The sequence below is a fragment of the Staurois parvus genome, unplaced genomic scaffold, assembly GCF_062004578.1.
Source record: "Staurois parvus isolate SC_StPar_1 unplaced genomic scaffold, SC_StPar_1.0 ptg000978l, whole genome shotgun sequence".
Classification (NCBI taxonomy): Eukaryota; Metazoa; Chordata; class Amphibia; order Anura; family Ranidae; genus Staurois; species Staurois parvus.
Genome location: NW_028318774.1, coordinates 629,047 through 651,543, shown reverse-complemented (window position 1 = coordinate 651,543; position 22,497 = coordinate 629,047). Strand labels below are relative to the sequence as shown.

General features: G+C 42.0%; 1 protein-coding gene across 2 annotated transcripts in view; it reads left to right on the top strand.

Annotated features, from left to right (window-relative positions):
- The window catches only part of LOC149441503 (uncharacterized), a 73,254-nt gene that overhangs the window by 8,144 nt on the left and 42,613 nt on the right, over window positions 1-22,497 (top strand). For both annotated transcript variants that reach the window (XM_089657270.1, XM_089657269.1), the window contains exon 2: window positions 14,305-14,833. In XM_089657270.1, coding sequence (XP_089513396.1) covers window positions 14,305-14,833 — 529 coding nt within the window. The remainder of the gene's footprint in view (window positions 1-14,304; window positions 14,834-22,497) is intronic.

Here is a 22,497-nt window from a genome sequence, read left to right as displayed (position 1 = left end):
GCATTCCCATTTTTAAAGCCCTAAAACAATTGACCTTTGGAACAAAAGGCAGACAATAGAGTAAAGGCAAGCATTTCAAATAAGAGGCACCAAGATATTCAGGCGTAGTTAGGAGAGACACCTTGAAAGTTACATATAGTTACATAGTTAGTCTGGCTGAAAAAATACAAAAGTCCATCCAGTTCAACCATAGAAAAAAAAGTTATAATCCTATACCAACAGTTGATCCAGAGGAAGGCAAAAAAACCCAGCAAAGCATGATCCAATTTGCTCTTGCTGGGAAAAAAAATCCTTCCTGATCCCCCCGAGAGGCAATCAGATATTCCCTGGATCAACTTTACCTATAAATGTTATATCCAGTTAAATTCTGTGTATCTAACAAGAAAAAAAGTAAAAAAAAACGCAAATAGCTCCGGTGGTGCCATTTTGGATTGGTGCCTGCACAGAGTGACTGGTCAATTGGCACCTGCACAGAACACTGACTGGCAATGTGTGTGGCTGGGGACACTATTGGGACACGTTTTCAGGAGACAGATACCTTAAGACAGGGACTGTCCTTGGGAAGCAGGGACATATGGTAACCATGTGTTTGGTTTTGGGGACCTTCCTGTCAGGATCTGGTGCAGCAAGTGCTAATTCCCAGGTGCATAGAAGCCTAAAAAGATGTGAAAGGACAAGAATGCATGTGTGCATGAGGCCTTGGTGCACATGTGCATCCACAGGCACACCAACAGATCCTGGCAGCCAACGGCTTTTTAAACATGAGGTCTGCCTCTCCTTATCGCTGGAAAGATCTAATGCTTCTCTTTGGATTTCTCTTGCCTGTTATGCCCACTGCTCATCTTTCTTACCGACCCTGGCTTGAACTTTTTACCACAACTCTGTTTCCTGACTTTTTACCTCATTGCCAGTATGTTGTTGACTCTTACCTGCCTCCAATCTGGATTCTGATCATGATCCTGTACCTATCTGCCTGGCCTCTGCTGAGTCCAGCTGGTGACCTGACTCCATACTTGTACCCCGTGAATCACTGTGCTTCCAAGCTCAAGCTCACTGCTCCAACTTCCTGGTGCCTGCATCCTTCTCCTGCCTTAGCAGTCCCTGTTCCCTGTACCGGGATGCTTGGATGGAGGCTTTCAAGAGGCCACCCTAGTCATCACACAGCCACAGTCATGTATGGGACACTTCCCCTTCATCAGCCCTAAAATGGGTCAAGCTGCTAAGTATTTTAAGTGTACAGGTCTCTTGCAATTGATGGTTTTCATTTATTATTATAGTGACAATCTCCAAATGACCCAACGTTCAGTTTACCTCTTTTTATAGTCACATAACTTTATATTTCAACAATGTACAAATGATGTTTTCCTAAAAGCACTAAAGTATATTCAATACAAACATTTGCTGTCATTACATTCACAAACTATTAAAAATTTACAAAATGGGAAATATTTCATTAAAAAAACTACACAATTTCACAAAAATAATATACGTAATACACTGCTGAGAAAAATGAAAGGAACACTTTGAAGACACATTAGATCTCAATGGGGAAAAACATCATGCTGGATATCTATACTGATATGGACTGGGTAATGTGTTAGGAATGTAAGGATACCCCATCATTTGATGGAAATAAAAATTATCAACCTACAGAGGACTGAATTCAAAGACACCCCAAAAATCAAAGTGAAAAAATTATGCAGCAGGCTAGTCCATTTTGCTGAAATGTCATTGCAGCAACTCAAAACCCTTATCAGCTTGGTGGATTACCAAATTTGTATTTATTTCTCATTCTTAACTCTAATTTTAATTTCTAATTCCTAATTCTATTCTGAATTCCTTTCTAATTTCCCCATATGTTTTTACCTTTTTTAGGTTGTGTGAATTACATGTTTTTATTATCACTCTCTACCATGCCTTTAAATACATCCATAAACCGGCTGCCTACTGGTTTGGGATTGAATACAGAGACATTTTTTTAACACTGTGTACAAAATTTAATCCTTCCTCATTCTTTTTTCTGTTTTATTGTGATAATATTTTTAATAATGCATTTCTCCATAAATTTCTGGACGTCTATGTATATGTCAACCATACTCATATTTTTGTCGGGGGGAATATTTAAGGCCTAGATTCAAGATTCTCATTTCTTTATCAGTAAAAGTAACATCACTAAGGTTAGAAATTTTGTGAAAGCTTAGGTAGATCTCCAACACTCCAGAGCAGGGGCGGACTGACCATTTGAAAACTCGGGTCAGTAGGGGGCCCCATGAGATGCCCCTGGAACCTTTTTCATAGGCTTTTTTGAGTTTGGGCAAGGACACAGGGGCGCCGTGATCCCCTATTGCCCAGGGGCCCCATAAGTTGTCAGTCCGCCCCTGCTCCAGAGTTGCCTATCTCAACAGTTGATCATTGCTTTGTATTTTGCAACTAATGAAGTTCTTCTTTAAGAGGTTTTCCTCCATGGTTACTTACCATATTTGGGGGGACACATTGGTGAGAGGAAAATATATGTTCCTGGCTTAAATGGTCCTAGAAGGTGGAATCTTCTGTGGCAATACAAGCGCTCCAATGACTTACCTTATTCAGGTAGTCATGGCAATCTGGTGAGTTCTCTGGTGTGGAGGTGGAGGAGCACATATGAGATTTACACATGGAATAATGCATGTTTGGAACAAATGTGCACAGCACTGAGTATGTTTTTTGGGGAATCAAGTGATAGTTAATTGCATGGACACTTTAAAGTAGCACGGACATTTTTGTTTTGTTTTATTTGATAATAGCGCTGTATAAGTGGTATTTATATAAGCTGAACTTTTGTTTATTTGGAGACCATGCTTATTATAATCAATGGATACAGCCAATGGCAAGAGCCGTTTACACATAAAACACTTAGCAGTTGTCCCATTGTGAGGCTGATGAAGGGAAAAGTCCCCAAAATGCATCCTCAAACAATGGTATCACATGATGTGTGTAGCAGCGGGCAGAGACTACTTTCAAACAACATGTGAAAGTAGGTATATACCCCGGTGTTTTGCCCTCATGCTCCAGCCCTGCCTGAAGCAAATGCTGGAGGACACGAGCAACTGGATCAGGTTCATCATTGAATGCCTTAAAGTGTTACTAAACTCATGACCCTGCATTCACTATATTTGGTCTCCAACAGTACACAGAACATGGAAATGCACTTATTTTAGTAAATATAAACTGCTAAATACCTTTTCTCATCAGCAGTATATACTGTAGCAGTCTTGTGACTCCTATCATTGTCCAGCCAAGCACTGGTTAAAGCTTGTAGGAGGAGTTTTCTCTCAGAGAATGCAGAACCCCTGACCTCTCTCTGGGCAGTGCTGATTGGCCCTGTGCTGATCACATGTACAATAAAAAAAACCTCTCTAGTAATATCCACCAAACTGAGCATGTGCAGTGTCTCCACATGATATGTCTTATCAGGAAATAAAAAAGGTGCACTGGAAGAAGGGGAGGATCAGAGAAGTCAGGATCAAACATCCTTTTTACACAATGCGGAGGATTAACCCCTTAGGTTCCTCACTGAGTATAGCAAGCATGCTTTACTGCATATACAGACTGATTTTACTTTTGTGGGTTTAGTAACACTTTTATACAGCTAAACCTGCTTTTCTTGTGAGTTCAACACTTTTGCTTTTGGACATTAAAAAAAGTTCTGCACTATGCCAGTTCACTCTGCTCTATCTCTTTGTGAATATACGAACTGCCAGGCTTTCATGCCAATGCTTCAGCTCAGGGCTGCTGTTAGGAACCACAGGGCCCCATACAGCAAAACTGACAGGGCCCTCGCTCAAAAAACCCAGTTTACTATGCTTCAGTTTTGAATGAACACAGTGAGCGATCGGTACTGATCACTTATTGTGTTCATCATCCTGAAGGACCCTATTGTGTGCTCGCAGTTACCAGTGAGAGGGAGAGGAGGGAAACCAGGAGCACTGCGGGGGTGGGCACACACAGAGGGGCCAGGGCAACATGGGGAACCGTATGGTGCACAGGGAGGATGATGGGTGCAACAGAGGTGAAATTATTGGAATCGATCCCCTGTCTCTCTGCAGCAGCTGAAAGCCAGCGGGAGGAGAGGAGTAGATGCCAGCCTTCAGCTGCTGCAGAGAGTTCCATACAGGGGATCAGTTCCAGTAATTGCACTCCCACTGCACCGATCATCCTCCCTACACACATCTGATTTACCCAGCTGCCTGGGCCCCCCTGCTGGCCTGGGCCCCGTACATGAGGACTGAAGGTACCCCCTTATCCACAGCCCTGCTTCAATACTTCCTGAGTCACTGACTTAGATTGAGTACAGAGATCAGGAGTTCTGCCTTTCCTTTTACTTTCATTTGCTGTACACTTGTTCCAGGTCTCTGACTTGGGAAAATATGTTTGTTAGAATATGGAAGGGCGAGAACCTTTTAAAATGTTTCCAAAGAATCTATGCTTTCCTGTCCCTGACGACCGCACCCCTATTATTTGTACAGGGGGGGCAGTGGGACGGGAAGTGAGAGGGAACGATCTGAAGTTTTTTTTATCAGATATGAATGGACAGTAAGAGCATTCTTCTGAGGATGTTTTATGGATATAAAAACATGGACTTTCAGCTTTCTGTATCACTCACAGTTGTAGTGTCATTGTTTAGTTCAGTGAGATTTATGGCTGCTATTGAAATGGAATGAAATAGAAATGTGCAGTGAGGGGTTTAGTTTTGCAAGAAAATAGAATAAAATGGTTTCTTGATTTAAAGGAAACCCATAAGGTTTCTGCTCCTACCTTGCCTGCCTACTGGTGAAGCCCCTTAAGAAAGAATAGAATTTCCAGCTATGGGGCATAGGGACATATTTTCTCCTTCTCCTACAATGCACTGCTTGGTGCCCATGTGGCCTATTGCCAGATATGATCACAGTTCCGGGGGAATGAGTAAGGAGACTGTGCCCTATGGGGAGGACTAAGCACAAAGTGGGGAGAGGGCTTTAGAGGTGGATTGGAGAATCGCTGTAGAGAGTCAGCCTTGGTCTGCTTGCTATAACTTGATAAAAGGTTTACATTAAAAAATCAAACAGGCAACCTGCAAAACAAAAGGAATGATACTTACCTCTCCCTGGTGTGGAACCACAGGAGACACCGGCACCCAGACACCTGGATATGCCAGATAAAGAGTTTTCTGCAGGCAGAGAGCAAAGACTGTAGTCACTGGAAGCCAGGGGCGGACTGACAACTCATGGGGCCCCCAGGCAATAGGGGATCATGGGGCCCCTGTGTCCTTGCCCAAACTCAACAAAGCCTATGAAAAAGGTACCAGGGGCATCTCATGGGGCCCCCTACTGACCCCGGGCCCTCAGGCAGTGCCCGAGTTTCCAAATGATCAGTCCGCCCCTGCTGGAAGCAGAACTACCAAAGTGATATTAAACCTTTTTTAAGCACTTTCAGTAGCTGATTTAATCATTTGCTGAGTACACAACTAGAGATGAGCGAAGTATTCAAAAATTCGATTCGACTGATTCGGCGAATTCGTGGAAAAATTTTGATTCGAGTCGAATATATTCGCTGCGAATTTAACTTATAAAAGGGTGTTTCTAGGCTTCAGAGAGCCTTTATATTAGTGCAGAACACTGTACCTTTAATTTAAATGCCCTTGGAGTCTGCTGGGGAAGAGAAATAATACTGACAGTCAGTATGACATGCAGATGAGTGCCGTCGATCTTAGAATCACCGCACACTTCACTCATTTGGGCAGTCACGGGGCCAAAACGAGAGCCCACCAGCAGTGTGAGGAGACCTGAAAGTGGCACATGGCAGAGTGTGGCGATGGAGACAGCAGCAATGGGAGGCGGTACAGGGGCCCATGACAGATTACGGGCCTGGCAGCAGCATGAGGAGTCGGTACGGGGGCCCATGACACACTCTGGACCTGGCAGCAGCATGAGGAGGCGGTACAGGGGCGCATGACAGATTACGAGCCTGGCAGCAGCAACTTGGACAGGAGGACGTTCAGCTTCTGCACCGTCGGGTGCGTGCTCGCAAACTGTTGTCTCTTGGAAACGGATTCCAAGAAAGACTGCTGACGGAATCCGTGAAGAGGAGTAGCAGGAGAAGGAGCATCTGAACGAGAGGAATATGCCAACAAGCGACAACAGGGGCCCATGACAGATTACGGGCCTGGCAGCAGCATGAGGAGTCGGTACGGGGGCCCATGGCAGATTAGGGGCCTGGCAGCAGCTATGGGAGGCCCGTAATCTGCCAGCACCCTATGTCAAAAAATGGAACACACCAGCAGTGTGAGGAGACCTGAAAGTGGCACATGGCAGAGTGTGGCTATGGAGACAGCGGCAATGGGAAGCCGTACAGGGACCCATGAGACACTCTGGACCTGGCAGCAGCATGAGGAGGCGGTATAGGGGCCCATGGCAGATTAGGGGCCTGGCAGCAGCTATGGGAGGGCCGTAATCTGCCAGCACCCTATGTCAAAAAATTGAACACACCAGCAGTGTGTGAGGAGACCTGAAAGTGGCACATGGCAGAGTGTGGCGATGGAGACAACCCACCGACTGTTTTGCTCGCTGCCAAGCTGCCACCCTCTTCTACAGATGATGCGGAAGCAATAGCCTGATGACGACGAGGCTGCCAAGTGCGATCAGCCTCATCATCATCAATTAGGGTCTCCGCCTCACTACTAGCCCCCTCGGCTGCGTGTGGGTCAGGAGACAGACCTGTCTCTAGACCGGCTACCGAGCCACTCTCCTCGCCACTACTTCTTCGCCTGGCTGCTGAAGAGGCGGATGTCTCCCCCCGTTCCTGACCGCCCTCTGTTAGCTCTTCCTCACTGTACTGGATGACACCGGGAGCACTGGCCTCTGGCTGCGAATAGTGCTGCCTCGACCCCTTCCTCTGCTGCCACGTCTGCTCGCTCCTAAAACATTGCCTCCTCTGCCACTCCTCTGCATGTTGTCTGACATACTCTTTAATTCAACGATTCTGTGTCCCTGAGTAACAATTCTGTGTCTGTCCCTGAGTAACATTTCTGTGTCCCTGAGTAACGTTTCTGTGGCCCTAAGTAACAATTCTGTGTCCCTCAGTAACAATTCTGTGTCCCTGAGTAACAATTCTGTGTCCCTGAGTAACAATTCTGTGTCCCTCAGTAACAATTCTGTGTCCCTCAGTAACAATTCTGTGTCCCTGAGTAACAATTCTGTGTCTGTCCCTGAGTAAGAATTCTGTGTCTGTCCCTGATTAACAATTCTGTGTCCCTGAGTAACGTTTCTGTGGCCCTAAGTAACAGTTCTGTGGCCCTCAGTAACAATTCTGTGTCCCTCAGTAACAATTCTGTGTCCTTCAGTAACAATTCTGTGTCCCTCAGTAACAATTCTGTGTCTGTCCCTGAGTAACAATTCTGTGTCTGTCCCTGAGTAACAATTCTGTGTCCCTGAGTAATGTTTCTGTGGCCCTCAGTAACAGTTCTGTGGCCCTCAGTAACAATTCTGTGTCCCTCAGTAACAATTCTGTGTCTGTCCCTGAGTAACAATTCTGTGTCTGTCCCTGAGTAACAATTCTGTGTCCCTCAGTAACAATTCTGTGTCCCTCAGTAACAATTCTGTGTCCCTCAGTAACAATTCTGTGTCCCTGAGTAACAATTCTGTGTCCCTCAGTAACAATTCTGTGTCCCTCAGTAACAATTCTGTGTCCCTGAGTAACAATTCTGTGTCTGTCCCTGAGTAACAATTCTGTGTCTGTCCCTGAGTAACAATTCTGTGGCCCTAAGTAACGTTTCTGTGGCCCTAAGTAACGTTTCTGTGGCCCTAAGTAACGGTTCTGTGTCCCTCAGTAACAATTCTGTATCCCTCAGTAACAATTCTGTGTCTGTCCCTGAGTAACAATTCTGTGGCCCTAAGTAACGTTTCTGTGGCCCTAAATAACGGTTCTGTGGCCCTCAGTAACAATTCTGTGTCCCTCAGTAACAATTCTGTGTCTGTCCCTAAGTAACAATTCTGTGGCCCTAAGTAAAGTTTCTGTGGCCCTAAGTAACGTTTCTGTGTCCCTAAGTAACGATTCTGTGGCCCTAAGTAACGATTCTGTGGCCCTAAGTAACGATTCTGTGGCCCTAAGTAACGTTTCTGTAGCCCTAAGTAACGTTTCTGTGGCCCTAAGTAACGGTTCTGTGGCCCTCAGTAACAATTCTGTGGCCCTCAGTAACAATTCTGTGTCTGTCCCTAAGTAACAATTCTGTGGCCCTAAGTAACGTTTCTGTGGCCCTAAGTAACGATTCTGTGGCCCTAAGTAACGTTTCTGTGGCCCTAAGTAACGTTTCTGTGGCCCTCAGTAACAAATCTGTGTCCCTCAGTAACAATTCTGTGTCTGTCCCTAAGTAACAATTCTGTGGCCCTAAGTAACGTTTCTGTGGCCCTAAGTAACGGTTCTGTGGCCCTCAGTAACAATTTTGTGTCCCTCAATAACAATTCTGTGTCTGTCCCTAAGTAACAATTCTGTGGCCCTAAGTAACGTTTCTGTGGCCCTAAGTAACGATTCTGTGGCCCTAAGTAACGTTTCTGTGGCCCTAAGTAACGTTTCTGTGACCCTCAGTAACAAATCTGTGTCCCTCAGTAACAATTCTGTGTCTGTCCCTAAGTAACAATTCTGTGGCCCTAAGTAACGTTTCTGTGGCCCTAAGTAACGGTTCTGTGGCCCTCAGTAACAAATCTGTGTCCCTCAGTAACAAATCTGTGTCCCTCAGTAACAATTCTGTGTCTGTCCCTAAGTAACAATTCTGTGGCCCTAAGTAACGATTCTGTGGCCCTCAGTAACAAATCTGTGTCCCTCAGTAACAATTCTGTGTCTGTCCCTAAGTAACAATTCTGTGGCCCTAAGTAACGTTTCTGTGACCCTAAGTAACGATTCTGTGGCCCTCAGTAACAATTCTGTATCCCTCAGTAACAATTCTGTCTGTCCCTGAGTAACAATTCTGTGTCCCTAAGTAACGATTCTGTGGCCCTAAGTAACGTTTCTGTGGCCCTAAGTAACGTTTCTGTGGCCCTAAGTAACGTTTCTGTGGCCCTAAGTAACGATTCTGTGGCCCTAACTAACGTTTCTGTGTCCCTAAGTAACGTTTCTCTGTCCCTAACTCTCTCCCTGAATACAGCCAGGTCTGCCTCTGTTGAATGACTGGAGGCAAATGGAGAATTCTAAAATGGCCGCCATTTATAGCTCGATCATTACACTGTGCTGGCTGGCTGGCTGCCGATTGGCTAATGCGATCACATGTCATGAATGAATGCATTATGGGTCAAACGCGCCTTGTCTGCGCGCCTTCCCAGACATCCCCGCTCCGTCGCCGCACATGTCGCCGCCATTTTAGGAAAAATTTCGATTCGCACATCCGAAGTCTGCTTATTTTCGGATTCGACGCGAATCGAAATTTTCCTAATATTCGAAACGAATTCCACTTCGCCTACTTCGATTCGCTCATCTCTATACACAACCTCTGTAGGAAATCTTCCAGTTTCTTCCATCAGTTGAGGTTTAATGAGTACTCGCAGGCTCCTAGCTGTTCCCATCAGCTGTAGGGTAATGAGTCTGGCCACACACCCCCTAGCATTATCAGTCCTCAGCGCAGAAGGTGCTTTTTTTAAACCTCATCAGCCTGTTCCTCTGTGCTTGGAATAGCATTAGTTTGCTGACTCTCTATGTGTTTCCCTGCCTGACAAATTACTCTTTTCTCAGATTCCTTTGTTGCCAACCTTTTTCCTGTACCCAGATTACTCTTTGGATGGACTAGAATACCTAGAAAAGGCAGTGCTTTTGAAGAGAATAAAATAAAAAAAAAAATAGGGGAAAATGCAGCCAACCTTATGTCTTGGTAAATAGGCAGATATTATATCAACACCATACAATAAAAAGTATAGCTGGATCCCCAATTGCAAAATGATGACTAATTCAAATAATGTGAAAACATTATGTGACCTTCAAAAACCCAAAAAGTGATATAAAGCAATATATCACTGCATTTATATGCGAACAGTCCCCAAAACAGTCCAAATAAAAACAGTCTGAAATTAAGTCTATAAATATGAAAATCCAGTGCCATGAGTAAACAAAATCCTTGAAAGACACATGATTAAGTGCCACCCCTTCCCCAGTTGTGAACCACTGAGCCCATAAGGGAGAGATCTTTTTATTGAATAAAAGGTTAAAACCGCTCACATGTGAAATATAAAATGCGCTTTGTATTAGAGCAGTAATGGCAAAGGCATCTTCTGGATTGGCTGCACCTTGTCTGGCAGTCATGTGCGACGGCGTCACTGCCCGGCCCTACGCATTTCATCAGAGGCTGACATTCTCAAGGGGATATTTTGAATAAGGTCACATAATTTTTTCACATTATGTGAATTATTCAGCATTTTGCAATTGGGCATTCAGCGCAACCTTTTATTGTGTAGTGTAATTCTGTGGATTGCCTTTACTTTACTTTAGCAGGGTCCAGGGCCAATCTGGAATCAGAAATTATATACCCTAGGAAGGGAACCTTGGAAACATGGAATGTGCACTTAGATAATTTAGCATACAGGGAATATGGAGCTTGGCTATGAGAGCAGAGACATGATTATATTGTTCCTCAAGGAAGGTGGCATAGATCAGGATATCTTCTAGGTAGACTATGACGAACCAGCCAATAAACTCAAGAAAGAAACATGGTTCTCGCCCGGACGTACACTCAAGTATAAATATAAATATGCTCAGTGACAATTAATAAAAGGAACCTTTCATTATATAATAATCTCAAAAATCCAAAATCTATAATTTTTCAAATTAAAGTCCAATTTCAAATTAAAGTCCAATACCACAATAAAATAAATAAATAAATAAATACGTGTAGTCCAAAAAATTGATTCAAGTGTAAAAAACTCTCCGCTGCTCCGTTTAATTATCCTGCTTACATTAAAAACATCTTTCATCGCACATAGCATATAAAGACCTGTCACCTCCCTGACGTCAGACGCATACGAGAATACCGGAAGTGGAGTGGCGGCCATCTTGGAGAGGGCAAAAAAATCGGCTGTGACTTGCGATTAGGACTCTCCTGGATTCCGGATGGCAGACAGGTCTTTATATGCTATGTGCGATGAAAGATGTTTTTAATGTAAGCAGGATAATTAAAAGTTTTGGATCTTAGTATGTGGCAGTATCACGCTATGATTTGTTCCTTGTATATGGGTATCTGGCTGGCGTATATGGTGGAAGCATATCTGAGTTGCTAGGGTGGAAGGATCCATACAATATCATAGGATCAAAGCAAACCCTGAGGACATCTTCAAAAGGATTTATATCACCAGGCAATTTCTGTGGATTGAGATCAAAAACATAAATTGCTTTGAATATTGGTAAGGGTATTCATTCCTTACCCTGATAGAAGTGTGCACTGTGTCATGAGTTTTTAGCACAGTAGAGTGTTTCACATGCATGGTTTTGCACAGTATATCGCATGTGTATGTGGTTTGATATATACACGTGTTTTCACTTGGGTGAATATTATTGGATTGATTTCACATGTAAATTTTTATTTATAAAGGATAATGCACTATGTATATTTTTTTGTTTTTTTGAGGTAATCAAGGTTTTGCAAGCAGCGGAGAGTTTTTTACACTTGAATCAATTTTTTGGACTACACGTATTTATTTATTTATTTATTTTATTGTGGTATTGGACTTTAATTTGAAATTGGACTTTAATTTGAAAAATTATAGATTTTGGATTTTTGAGATTATTATATAATGAAAGGTTCCTTTTATTAATTGTCACTGAGCATATTTATATTTGTACACCTCTAAGGGTAGAGGTGAAGTGTGCTTATAAAGAGTTGGGGAAAATTAGTGATTTACATTTAGTACACTCAAGTATGTCTTTGCGAATGAGGCATAACAGTGCATTTCAAATATTTTACTTTTAAAGTGAACCTAAAGTGCCCAGACTATGCACATTAAAGTATTTACATATTCTGAATGACAGTAGAAGTGCTTTAACCATTTTGCTGATGCCAACGAGTCTGTGTCTCATATACAACAGTGTGCATAGGTGACATTGGGGGTATAAAACATGGAAGCAAACGCTTCCATGTTTTAGTGTCTTAAGAAAGATGGACTAACCTCCATCAAAATGTCAACATTAAATCTGCTGAAAGAACCATGAGTGCCTATTTACCTGTCAGATTTGTATGGATTTCTTCGTGGGGGGAGCACCTGGACAATTAGCTCATATGTAGAGTGCAGTGGCTACCCTTGGTGCTGTTGAAAGTAAATTATACATATGCTGTATATTAGGCATGAGGATTACTTAGATGTGCAAATGATTCCAGTATAACCTCTCATTCACCTCCTTAGCTGCAATCATTGTTTAGAAATTCATCTTCAAAATTCACAACAGAGGCATTACAATCACAGCCTTTTCCCCTTATTTCCTAAGAGTAAAATGTTCCCCTTATTTCATATGAAGAGTAAAATTTTCTAGTCTGACAGCCATCCAATGTAAACAAACAGCCGGTGTTTCTGTTAGAATCAGACTGAAACCCTACATCAGAGTCTCATTTGTGATCTGTGAAGATGAATTACTCCACTTTATATGCAACTAGCTCCTTAAAACTTGTTAAGAGTATGTAAAAACTTTATTGTGCTCAGTCTGGATACATGTGCACACTAAATCAACTGAGGGCCCTTTTACACTTCTGCAAATGCATTAATAGGGATTTTCCATTTGTATAATATATACAATTTGGAGCATTTACAGATGTTCAGCACATGTGAACTAGCAATATACAATAATGAACAGAACAGTGTAATGTGTCCTTAGGAGACACAATCTAACTAGCAGCCAATACACTGCTAAACCTTTATTAATTCCCATACCTGACTACCCCACTAACAAAATCCTTGTAGTCAGTACATGACTAGCTCTTTATGTAAGCCACTGAAAGTTTGGACTCAACCAAAGCATCAGCATCCTAGCCAGTCAGCAATTGAAGCCCACATATTTCTCTCATGACTGGTCTCCTTTAAAATTAGAAAAAGAGAGGAAGGTGCCTCTAAGTGCAGTATTAACAATTTATTAGTAGACAATGAAAAATTTGCACTTACAAGATAAACGGTTGAAAAGACTCATCGTGTGGTAATTAGATCCAGGTGGGACATCCAGCCGTCCAGCAGCAAGCTATGCCTATAGGATCAGGAAGTAGAATCCAGGATGTGCCTGTGCATCAAAAATGAAGCTTGGAGAGCAGAGTCAGATGTAGCAGGTGAAGGGGGCGGTAATGCATTTCGGAGCATGCTCAATAGGCTCCTTCTTCAGACCTGAGCCCCAGTAGAACCCTGACATTTTTATAGTGTGGAGGAAATGGGAGGGAGGCAAGTAATTACTGGGTCCTAAGGACATACATGTTTTCCTGCATCGTACAGGAATTAATACAAATATTAAAACAAAAAAAAAAAAGAGAGAGAAAAAAATAAGGATGTAAAAAAAAACATGTAGGTCCTTAGGACCCAGTAATTACTTGCCTCCCTCCCATTTCCTCCACACTATAAAACTGTCAGGGTTCTACTGGGGCTCAGGTCTGAAGGAGCCTATTGAGCATGCTCCAAAATGCATTACCGCCCCTTTCACCTGCTACATCTGACTCTGCACTCCAAGCTTCATATTTGATGCACAGGCACATCCTGGACTCTACTTCCTGATCCTATAGGCATAGTTTGCTGCTGGACGGCTGGATGTCCCACCTGGATCTAATTACCACAGGATGAGTCTTTTTAACCATTTATCTTGTAAATGCAAATTTTTCATTGTCTACTAATAAATTGTTAATACTGCACTTAGAGGCGCCTTCCTCTCTTTTTCTTGTTACTGCATTAGAGCCTTGCTTCCACTCTAAGAAGAGCTGCCTCAGTGTTACTGCTTCCATCCATCCCTGATATACATCTGGCAACTTTATCTTATAGCTACAGAGGTTGGGCTCTAAAAAGCGTGCCCTATATAATATACATAATTACCCTGAGCAGTAATCTTCATCATTCCTTTCCCCGCATTTAAAGATACACCAGTGTTTGATCCACATCTTCAGAAGTCATCATTGATCCACAGTGGGGCCTCTATGTATACATTTTGTCCATAACTACCAGCAACCAGTCAGGAAAGGGTCTGAAGCATGAAAAGAGAATAATAAATTACCTTTTTGAGAAATGGATATTGAATGTTGTAAAAAATGAAATTTGAAATTTACAGTATAATTAACTGTCTGTATTCTTGTAGGCAAAATCTTTAAAGGTTTACTAGAGAATTTCCAGTACTATGAAGCCTGCGTGTTAATCTGCAAAGCAGAAGATGAAGGACTGGTTGATGTAACGCAACTGTATTATACAATATCCCAGAAGATGTGGGAGGTGGTGGGCAAAGCCCTTGCTGGAGATCAGGGTCGGAGCACCAGACTTCAGACCATTTCTCAGTGTATAAAATGGGCAAAAGAGACCCAAAGCAAAAAGGATGCTGACTGGGGCCCACAAGGCTGGAAAAAGGAACTGGAGGATCTTTTTGAAAGAGACATCAAGGGGACAATTCCAGAATTTGCACATGGAAGCCTAGAAGATCATTTAAAAGAACTCAAGAGTGAAGTCTCCAAGATCACAAGTAAAGTGAAAATGTTTCCCGTGGAACTTGCTTCAACTTGCTTGAAATGTTTGCATGTCTGCCTGCTGAATGACCTAACTTCTATAGCGGAGAGGAAGCTTGGTTATGCAGAACAAGTATTATTATATAAATGGACTAAAGAAGAACATGGAAAGTAAGTAAAATAATTAAGTGTTCTTGCATGGCAAGACCACTTACTGTTATCTCACATATATATTCTTATTATTATAGCCAAATTTACCACCCTAACTCCTCGCACAGTTTTTACACTACATAGACAGTAATATACCGAAATGTGCGGATTGTTCCCGATTGGTGTGCTATTACTTTGTGGAACGTTTCGCCGAATGATTCACAAAATATCGGCGTTTTTGTGGTGAAATTGGTCCCATAGGAATGAATGGCGGAATGTTCAAAACTAGAGTGGGAGCTGACAAAAGCTAGAGTGTGAGCTGAAAAATTAGGACATGATTTCTAAACTGCCATCGCTCCCTCATTTTCAAGCCCACCTACACAAATCTTACATCAAAACGTTCAGCTATCCCTGCTGCCACTAAAAATGTCCACGGCCAAGCCATAGTCCTGATAGTTTTAACAATATGACCATTTGTTTGCAACTCACGCCGCCCATTGACATTCATTGAAACTACACTCTAGCCACCTCAAATTTGAAGGGCAATATCTAAACTGTGACTGTGCCTTTACTTTTAATATTTCAGAGACATACTATGCATCAAAATGTAGGTCTGGGTCTTGTGATTCTCACAATATAAAGCTCTTCGGTGTAGGATTTAGAATTTTTAAACTACAACCGTTTGAAGATGACAACCGCCAGTGAAGTGAGCAAGTTGGAGCAGTTTGTTTTTAACCGCTCTTCTGTGCCCTTGCTGTAGAGCGAGTTGCCATAGGAACCCAGGTGTGTGAGCAGCCAGCAGAGTGACAAAAGCTAGAGTGTGAGCTGAAAAATCAGGACATGATTTCTAAACTGCCATCACTCCCTCATTTTCAAGCCCTAGACTACTGGTGGAGGCAAGAACACTTCACACGATTTCCCCAGAAATTGTAGCTTTTCTAGTTATACCATGCTTTTGTATTTAGATGCCTTCTTGTTGCTTTGCTCTTTTTGAGTGTCATTGGGTCAAACTCAGAATATGGCACACTAGCATAATGAATATAATTTAGAAGGAAGAAGATGACAAAAACATTTTTATATAATATATATTTACTATAGTGCTTTTTCAACGGTTCCTATAATTTGCCTAAGAAACAGAATCTGTTGTGACCAAAACAGTTCCCTATGTGGTCACCAATGAGAGCCCAAAGGGGGTGTTAGCACATACTAATGTTGACACCCAGCAGGGCCTGAAACCAGTTTACAGTTTAGAAACCTTATGGTTGGGTGGAGACCATATAGCCAGGTCATACTGAAAGTACAGCTATCTTTTAAATTAAAGAATTAGGCCGATTTATACATTTGCCTGGCTAAGTGATTTTATAACCCAAACCACAAACTGGATGATACCTAAAAGCTAAATATGCAGATGTAGGCTTGAGGGGCATTTCAGAATTTACACTGGAACAATGGAAAAAAAAAAAAAAATGTTTTTTTAGGTATTCTTAAAAAGAATGAATTCACATAGAATAGTTATTTTTCATACAAACTGTTCAAACAAAAATCTAACAGCTTGACCGTCATTATAAGCAAGTCAGTAGACATTGAGGGTACTAAGCCTGTTCATCTGAATTTGTTGTCTAACCCACCAAATCACACCAAAAAAATGTTTATTTAGCACGTTTGGCAGCACACTGTAACACACATCCATCTGCAAGGTGCACTTGGGTAAAATTCAGAATGTATGGCACCGCATCTCACTAATAAACGTAATGTGTGTGTCATCACAGCACAATAGTGTGACTGGCCCCTTGGTCTGTACTTTATCTTGGCATCTTCCTCCCTGCCAGTTGCTACCTAAGGTGAAGTGTAAGGTAACCAAGTGCATGTCACCCAGAGACTTGAGTACTAATTGGTTATTGGCAGTTACATTATTGTTTAGGAGTCACAAATTTTATAGCTTTTTTTTTTATTGTATTTTTTTCTTACTGCATGGTAACGTAAGTTATGTGATCTGTTTGGATTCCAGTTCCACAAATCATTTAAAAAGACTAAAAATAAGATATATCAAAGTGAATTTTTGCTTGTTCCTGGGGTGCTAGCTGAACAGCTAAATTGCCCTATATAAATGCAATGGAATATTAGCCAAGAAATGTTTTGGATAAACGACTTCAGTTGCAAAAAGAGTTAACATGTAAGAGCAGTTGTTGTCGACTTTAAAATGATAGAGGTCCTTAAATGCAGCCCTCAACACTTTCAAATGTCTGCACATTAACGGCACATTTTCGTAACTCAATGCCCAAAAATTTTGGTCCTGCTTCATTTTTTGCAGTGTATCGATATACACACTAAATAAGTTAGAGTACAATAGCCCCCAACATTGGTGTCATTGGAGTAAAATAACAACCCTCAGTATCGGTGTTAGTGAATGCAATGAAACCCCCAACATTGGTGTAAGTGGATGCAATAATAACCACATCTTTGATGTCAGTGGACACAGTAATAATCCCTATCATTGATGTCAGTGGATGCAATAGTAACCTCCTACACTGGTCTCAGTGAACACAATAGTAACCCCCAGCACTGGTGTCAGAGGACAAAATAATTACCCCAGCATTGGTCTCAGTGGAAACAATAATAACTCCCATTATTGGTGCCAGTGGATGCAATAATAACCCCCAACATTGATATCCGTGTATGCAATAATAACCCCCAGGATTGGGTTCAGTGGACACAATAATAACAGATAGAAAATAGATTTTACAGGTAAGTAAAAAATCCAGTTTTCTTTATTGTGCATTACAGGGCACAGAGCTGATTTTTTTTTATTATTATTATTATTATCCTAAAGCAATGTCCAAGAGGGGAAGGCACCAAGGAGGCACCAACACTCCCAGTAGAATATGCTTTCAATTCAAAAGGTGGAGCCTTTCCTTTCAAAGGCTTTCATAGGCTTGAGGAAAGCTAAAAAATCCAAACTGAAAAACATAGCTGTGTAACCTTTCTTTTGTCCTTCTAGAAGGACAAATAGCTAGACTGACTGTGGCAGTCAATTACAGATACATCCTGATAGATCGAACATGACTGAGGCCTGGAGAAAAAAGACAGTAAAGCAATGTCTTGGCTGAGATGGATGGCCGAAAACACCTTTTGGCAAAAACGTCCATTGAGGTTGAAGAACCACCTTAAAGTACCAGAAACTTCCCTTACCCCAACCTTTGGGGAGAGATCCATTAGTCCAAAGACCTGTCCTTGCAGGGATGTAAGGACATTGCAGTTCTCAATGAGTTTACCTTGTCCCATGCCCCCAGGTAATTCTGCTGCAGAGGTCTGGGATTAAACTGAGCAAAGGTAATTGCCTTGAACAAGGTCACCATCTTCTCCACACTCTCAAGAAGACAGAGACACCTGATTCTTCCATGCAAGGCACATCTCTGGAGGGAAATCATCTTCACTTGGTCTGTGTCTAGGAGAAAGCCAAGATATTCCAATTGCTGGGCTGGAACCAATGCCAATTTCAAACCTCTCCAGAGTTCATATCATGAAAGATATGTTGCACGCCAAGCGATCAAAAGGATCCTTCCCTGAGCAGCATATCATCAAAGTACCCCAGATCAGGCACCCCCTGGGTCCTATGGAGGCTCAGAATTGGGCCTAGCACTTTTGTGAACACTCAGGGAGCTGTGGACAGGCCAAATAGCAGTGCCACAAACTGACAATAATGGTCCTCCATCGCAAACCATAGGAACTTCTGATGTACAGGAAAAATCAGACCATGCAGGTAAGCATCCCTATGTCCACTGATCTTAGGCAATCCCCTGAATGAAGCAAGACCCCTACCATACAGACTGATTCCATTCAAAACTTGGTATCTAGAGATATCTGTTGAGATACTTTAGATCCAATATAGGACAAACATTGTTGTTTGACTTCAGAACTTATAAAGTAGAAACCCCAAACTCTTTTGTTCTTTAGAACTGGAATGATCACTTTCCTGAGATAGCAGATGATCAACAGCCTGCAAAAGTAACAATCTTTTTTTACAAATCCATAGAAAGCTTAAAAGGGGAACTCCAACCTGGAACCGTAAGCAATACAACAAACCCATTCTTTCATTACTTCCCCCTGCCTTACTTCCACAATTGCCTGAAAACATTCCCCCGCCCAAGCTAGTTGGGGTAACCCCTTCATGATACTTAGAATCCAGTTTTACTGGCTTAGAAGATTATTATTATTATACAAGATTTATGTAGTGCCAACAGTTTGCTCAGCGCCAACAGTTTGCTCAGCCCTTTATAATATAAAGGGAGACAATACAGCAACAATACAAATTCAAAATATGAGGGTTAGTAGGGCCCTGCTCCTGGGAGCTTACATTCTAATGACTGGGGATCCTGTGTCGGCTGCCATGACCCTAGCGGTAGAACCTTCAAAGATGAAGACTCAGTGGCAACCTCGGATCAGGTGTGGACCATTTCAGCAAGAAAATTTGCAAAAGCCTTCTGGAATTAACTCAGGCCCATGGCTCCTCCTGTCTCTTCCTTATTGCCCACCAATTCTTCCCCTGCTCAAAAAGAAGGGGAAGGAGAATGTCTGCATTTATGATCTTCCTGACCCCTTGATGGCTGATGAAGAGTAGGATTTTTTCTCTGAAAACTTGTGCCCTGAATTCTTTGTGATCTGAGGTGAGCAGGAACAAACAGAGTCGGTAACCTGTGGTGTGAAAGTGTCTCCTGTGGTCTGGTCCTCCTTTTCCCCTCCATTCTGCAACAGCACTCTAGCATCCATCAATGACGACATAGGTTCTGGACACACTCTGCTCTGATATGCTGGATATTCCTCATATGCTTGTGAGTGCAATTCCTATTGTGTTTGTTTTTATGTGTGCTTAATCTAATAAAGGTTTGCTATGAGGCTGTCTTGCGCTCTTCCATGTCTGTCAACCTGTCTCCTGCAGGTTTCAGACTACCAATCCAGTTTCAAGTGCCAGCACAGCTATTAGCTAGTAAGAGTGAATCAGTATTTAGCACACAGCATGACCTCTGGGATTTGCTATTTGCGTTGAAACATGGTGTTTGATGGATTTATGCATTGTTTCTTTTTATATGTGTTTTAAGGCCTCATGCACACTTGAGCTCAAAAAACGCTGCTTTTACAGGTGTTTGAGATTTTATTTTTCTGTCTCTATATGCCCCTTCATGCATGCACACATAGGAGTTTGAAGGCAGGAATGTTTAGAGGCAGAAAAAAAATTTGTGCATTCAGGAGAGGAGCTTTGGAGCATAAAAATGCTCAAAAGTGCCTAAATGCACCTAAACAATCACAAACATACATTAACACAAGACACAATTAGGTGTGTTCCTGCGTTAATGAATGTTAATGGATAGATTTCTGGCCAATAGAATGTATTAACACCAGATGCAGGAACATGCGTGAAAATGCATACAAAAACACAGCTTTTTTTACTTGGCTTATTCACAAGTGGCCAATGGCCTTACTAGGACGTCTGCAGCCATTCTAGCAAGTGTGCACATTGGAAAAGTGTTTGCCTTTTAAGAGGACACAGAGCAGTAATTCCAGAAGCACTGATCAGTTCTGATTCATGAAGATTCATGTAGGTGTGGTATGGACAAAACAACTTTGCAGAGAAGCAGTGTGGCAGCCTGGAATAGACAACCAAATAGAAACTTTAGCTCTCAGTTGAGAACTGTGATTGCTCACTATTAAATATCAGAAGAAAACAGCTGCTCCTTTATCAGTCAGATATTTCCCAAAAGGCTCATGGAATACAATCCAATTAGATGTATGTGGAGAAATTATAGTAGCACCAAAACATCAAAAATACTGTTTGGTAACATATGATTTATACTCAGAATGGCAAGAGGTGGTTACAGCATAAGTCATGTCCACTAAAGTTGTCATCACCACCTTGGAGGGATGGTTCTCAAGATGGTGACTCTCACTAGAAATCATTACCAACAATTTATTTCAAAAGCATTCGAGACTTGCCTCAAATTAAAGACAATAAAGCACATCCCAAAACCACAATACCATCCACAGGCCAATGGATGCGTGGAATGTTTCAGCTGGACATTTAAAAATGGCCGAAAAACACATCTGCATGAGGGGCTCCTCTTCAACAAAACTATAACTATTGTTCTACACCACTACAGGTTGGCTCCTCAAAGTACAACTGGGGAAATCACCTGCAAAACTGATGATAGGTCATGAATGATCTACAAGCCCTACTCTCAGGTTGGAAGCCACCAAATAAAGCAGCAGAACCCCTAAACTTGCAAGCTAGAGTGGAGAAGTACCAGGTCAAAGCAAAAACTTACAGCGGTGCAAAAAAAGGAAGGTCAAGACAATTACCTTCACTCCTGGCCAATCGGTGAAGATAAGGAAGCCACCAGCCAAGTCAAAGTTTAACCCCAGTCTATCTAATCCTGCAAAATTCTACAGCCAGTTGGGACCAGAAACCTATAGGCTAGAAGATGCTTTAGCTTGGCATGTGAGCAGGTCAATACCTGTTCAAGATCCTTTGGTTGAGCAGCACACTATTACTAATGGCTTACTTGGATTGATGCTTTTAGCTCAACCACACAGCCACAAACATTGGGAACCCTGGACAATAACTACCATTCTCATGACCTGGGGAGTGGAACTCAGGGTTCAGAAAGCACCAGACCTTTACCTAGGCACCTGACTGATTGTGTATTTCTAGTGTTATTGAAGTGTAATGAGATGGGGACAATATTGTGTATCTGTTGACTGTGTATTGCCAGCTTAAGAAAGCGTTATGACATTTTCACTTTAAGAGTTTTAAGAGATAGTAGGAAGAGTTGGAATAGGAAGTTTTTTTTATAAATAAAGATGGTGGTCTGTTAACAGTCTGTCTGCACTGTTGAGGCACAACAAACGTCAGAGCAAAATTTATCCCAAAGGTTGTGTTTGGCAGGCAGTGAAAAAAACAGACATGAAGCATTTAGGTAAAAAGAGCCTACTTCTCTGCAACCGTGTGTAATGCATGTGGCTATGGTTTGGTGTTGCAGGCTTTTAATGAATGACACAGCTTCACAGAGCAGCAGCAATGAACAGTATAAAAGCTCTAAGTACGTCTGTACATCCTCTCGCATTTCTGTGCATTCAGTTTATAATGAAAATGGATCTTCTGTTTGAGTTACCAAATGGCACTGAGTCCATTTAATGGGTCTGTGCAGAAAACATTCAGATTAAAACTTTTTTTCAGTTTAGAGCAACCTGAGTACTGCTTGGACCTTGAAGAAGGGGACATACCCCGAAAGCTTGTCCTCAAAATTGTATGTTAGTGCAAATAAAAAAAGTATCACGTCAGTACTCAATTGTTTCTGTTTGGCTGCTCTAACTTACTGTACTTTGCATACTACTTCCTTCCACATCTCGGATGGTTATCATTTCCATCTTGTTTGCTGTGGTGGAATTTAAACTAGCTAGAAAAATGCTTTTAACTTTTAAACATTTTTGTGAGATACAGTAGTAACTTACTTTAAAACACCTTATGCAAAGAACATTTATTCACGCTTACTTCATGGCTGAGGAATATAATGTCAAACTTCCAAATTTCCTGTTTGGATTCCTTGGCATGCTAGTCTAACGGAAACTGAAACTATTCATCGGGATTTTCTCCAGGACTGCGTTAGCAATCTGGGATTTTCCATCCATATCTT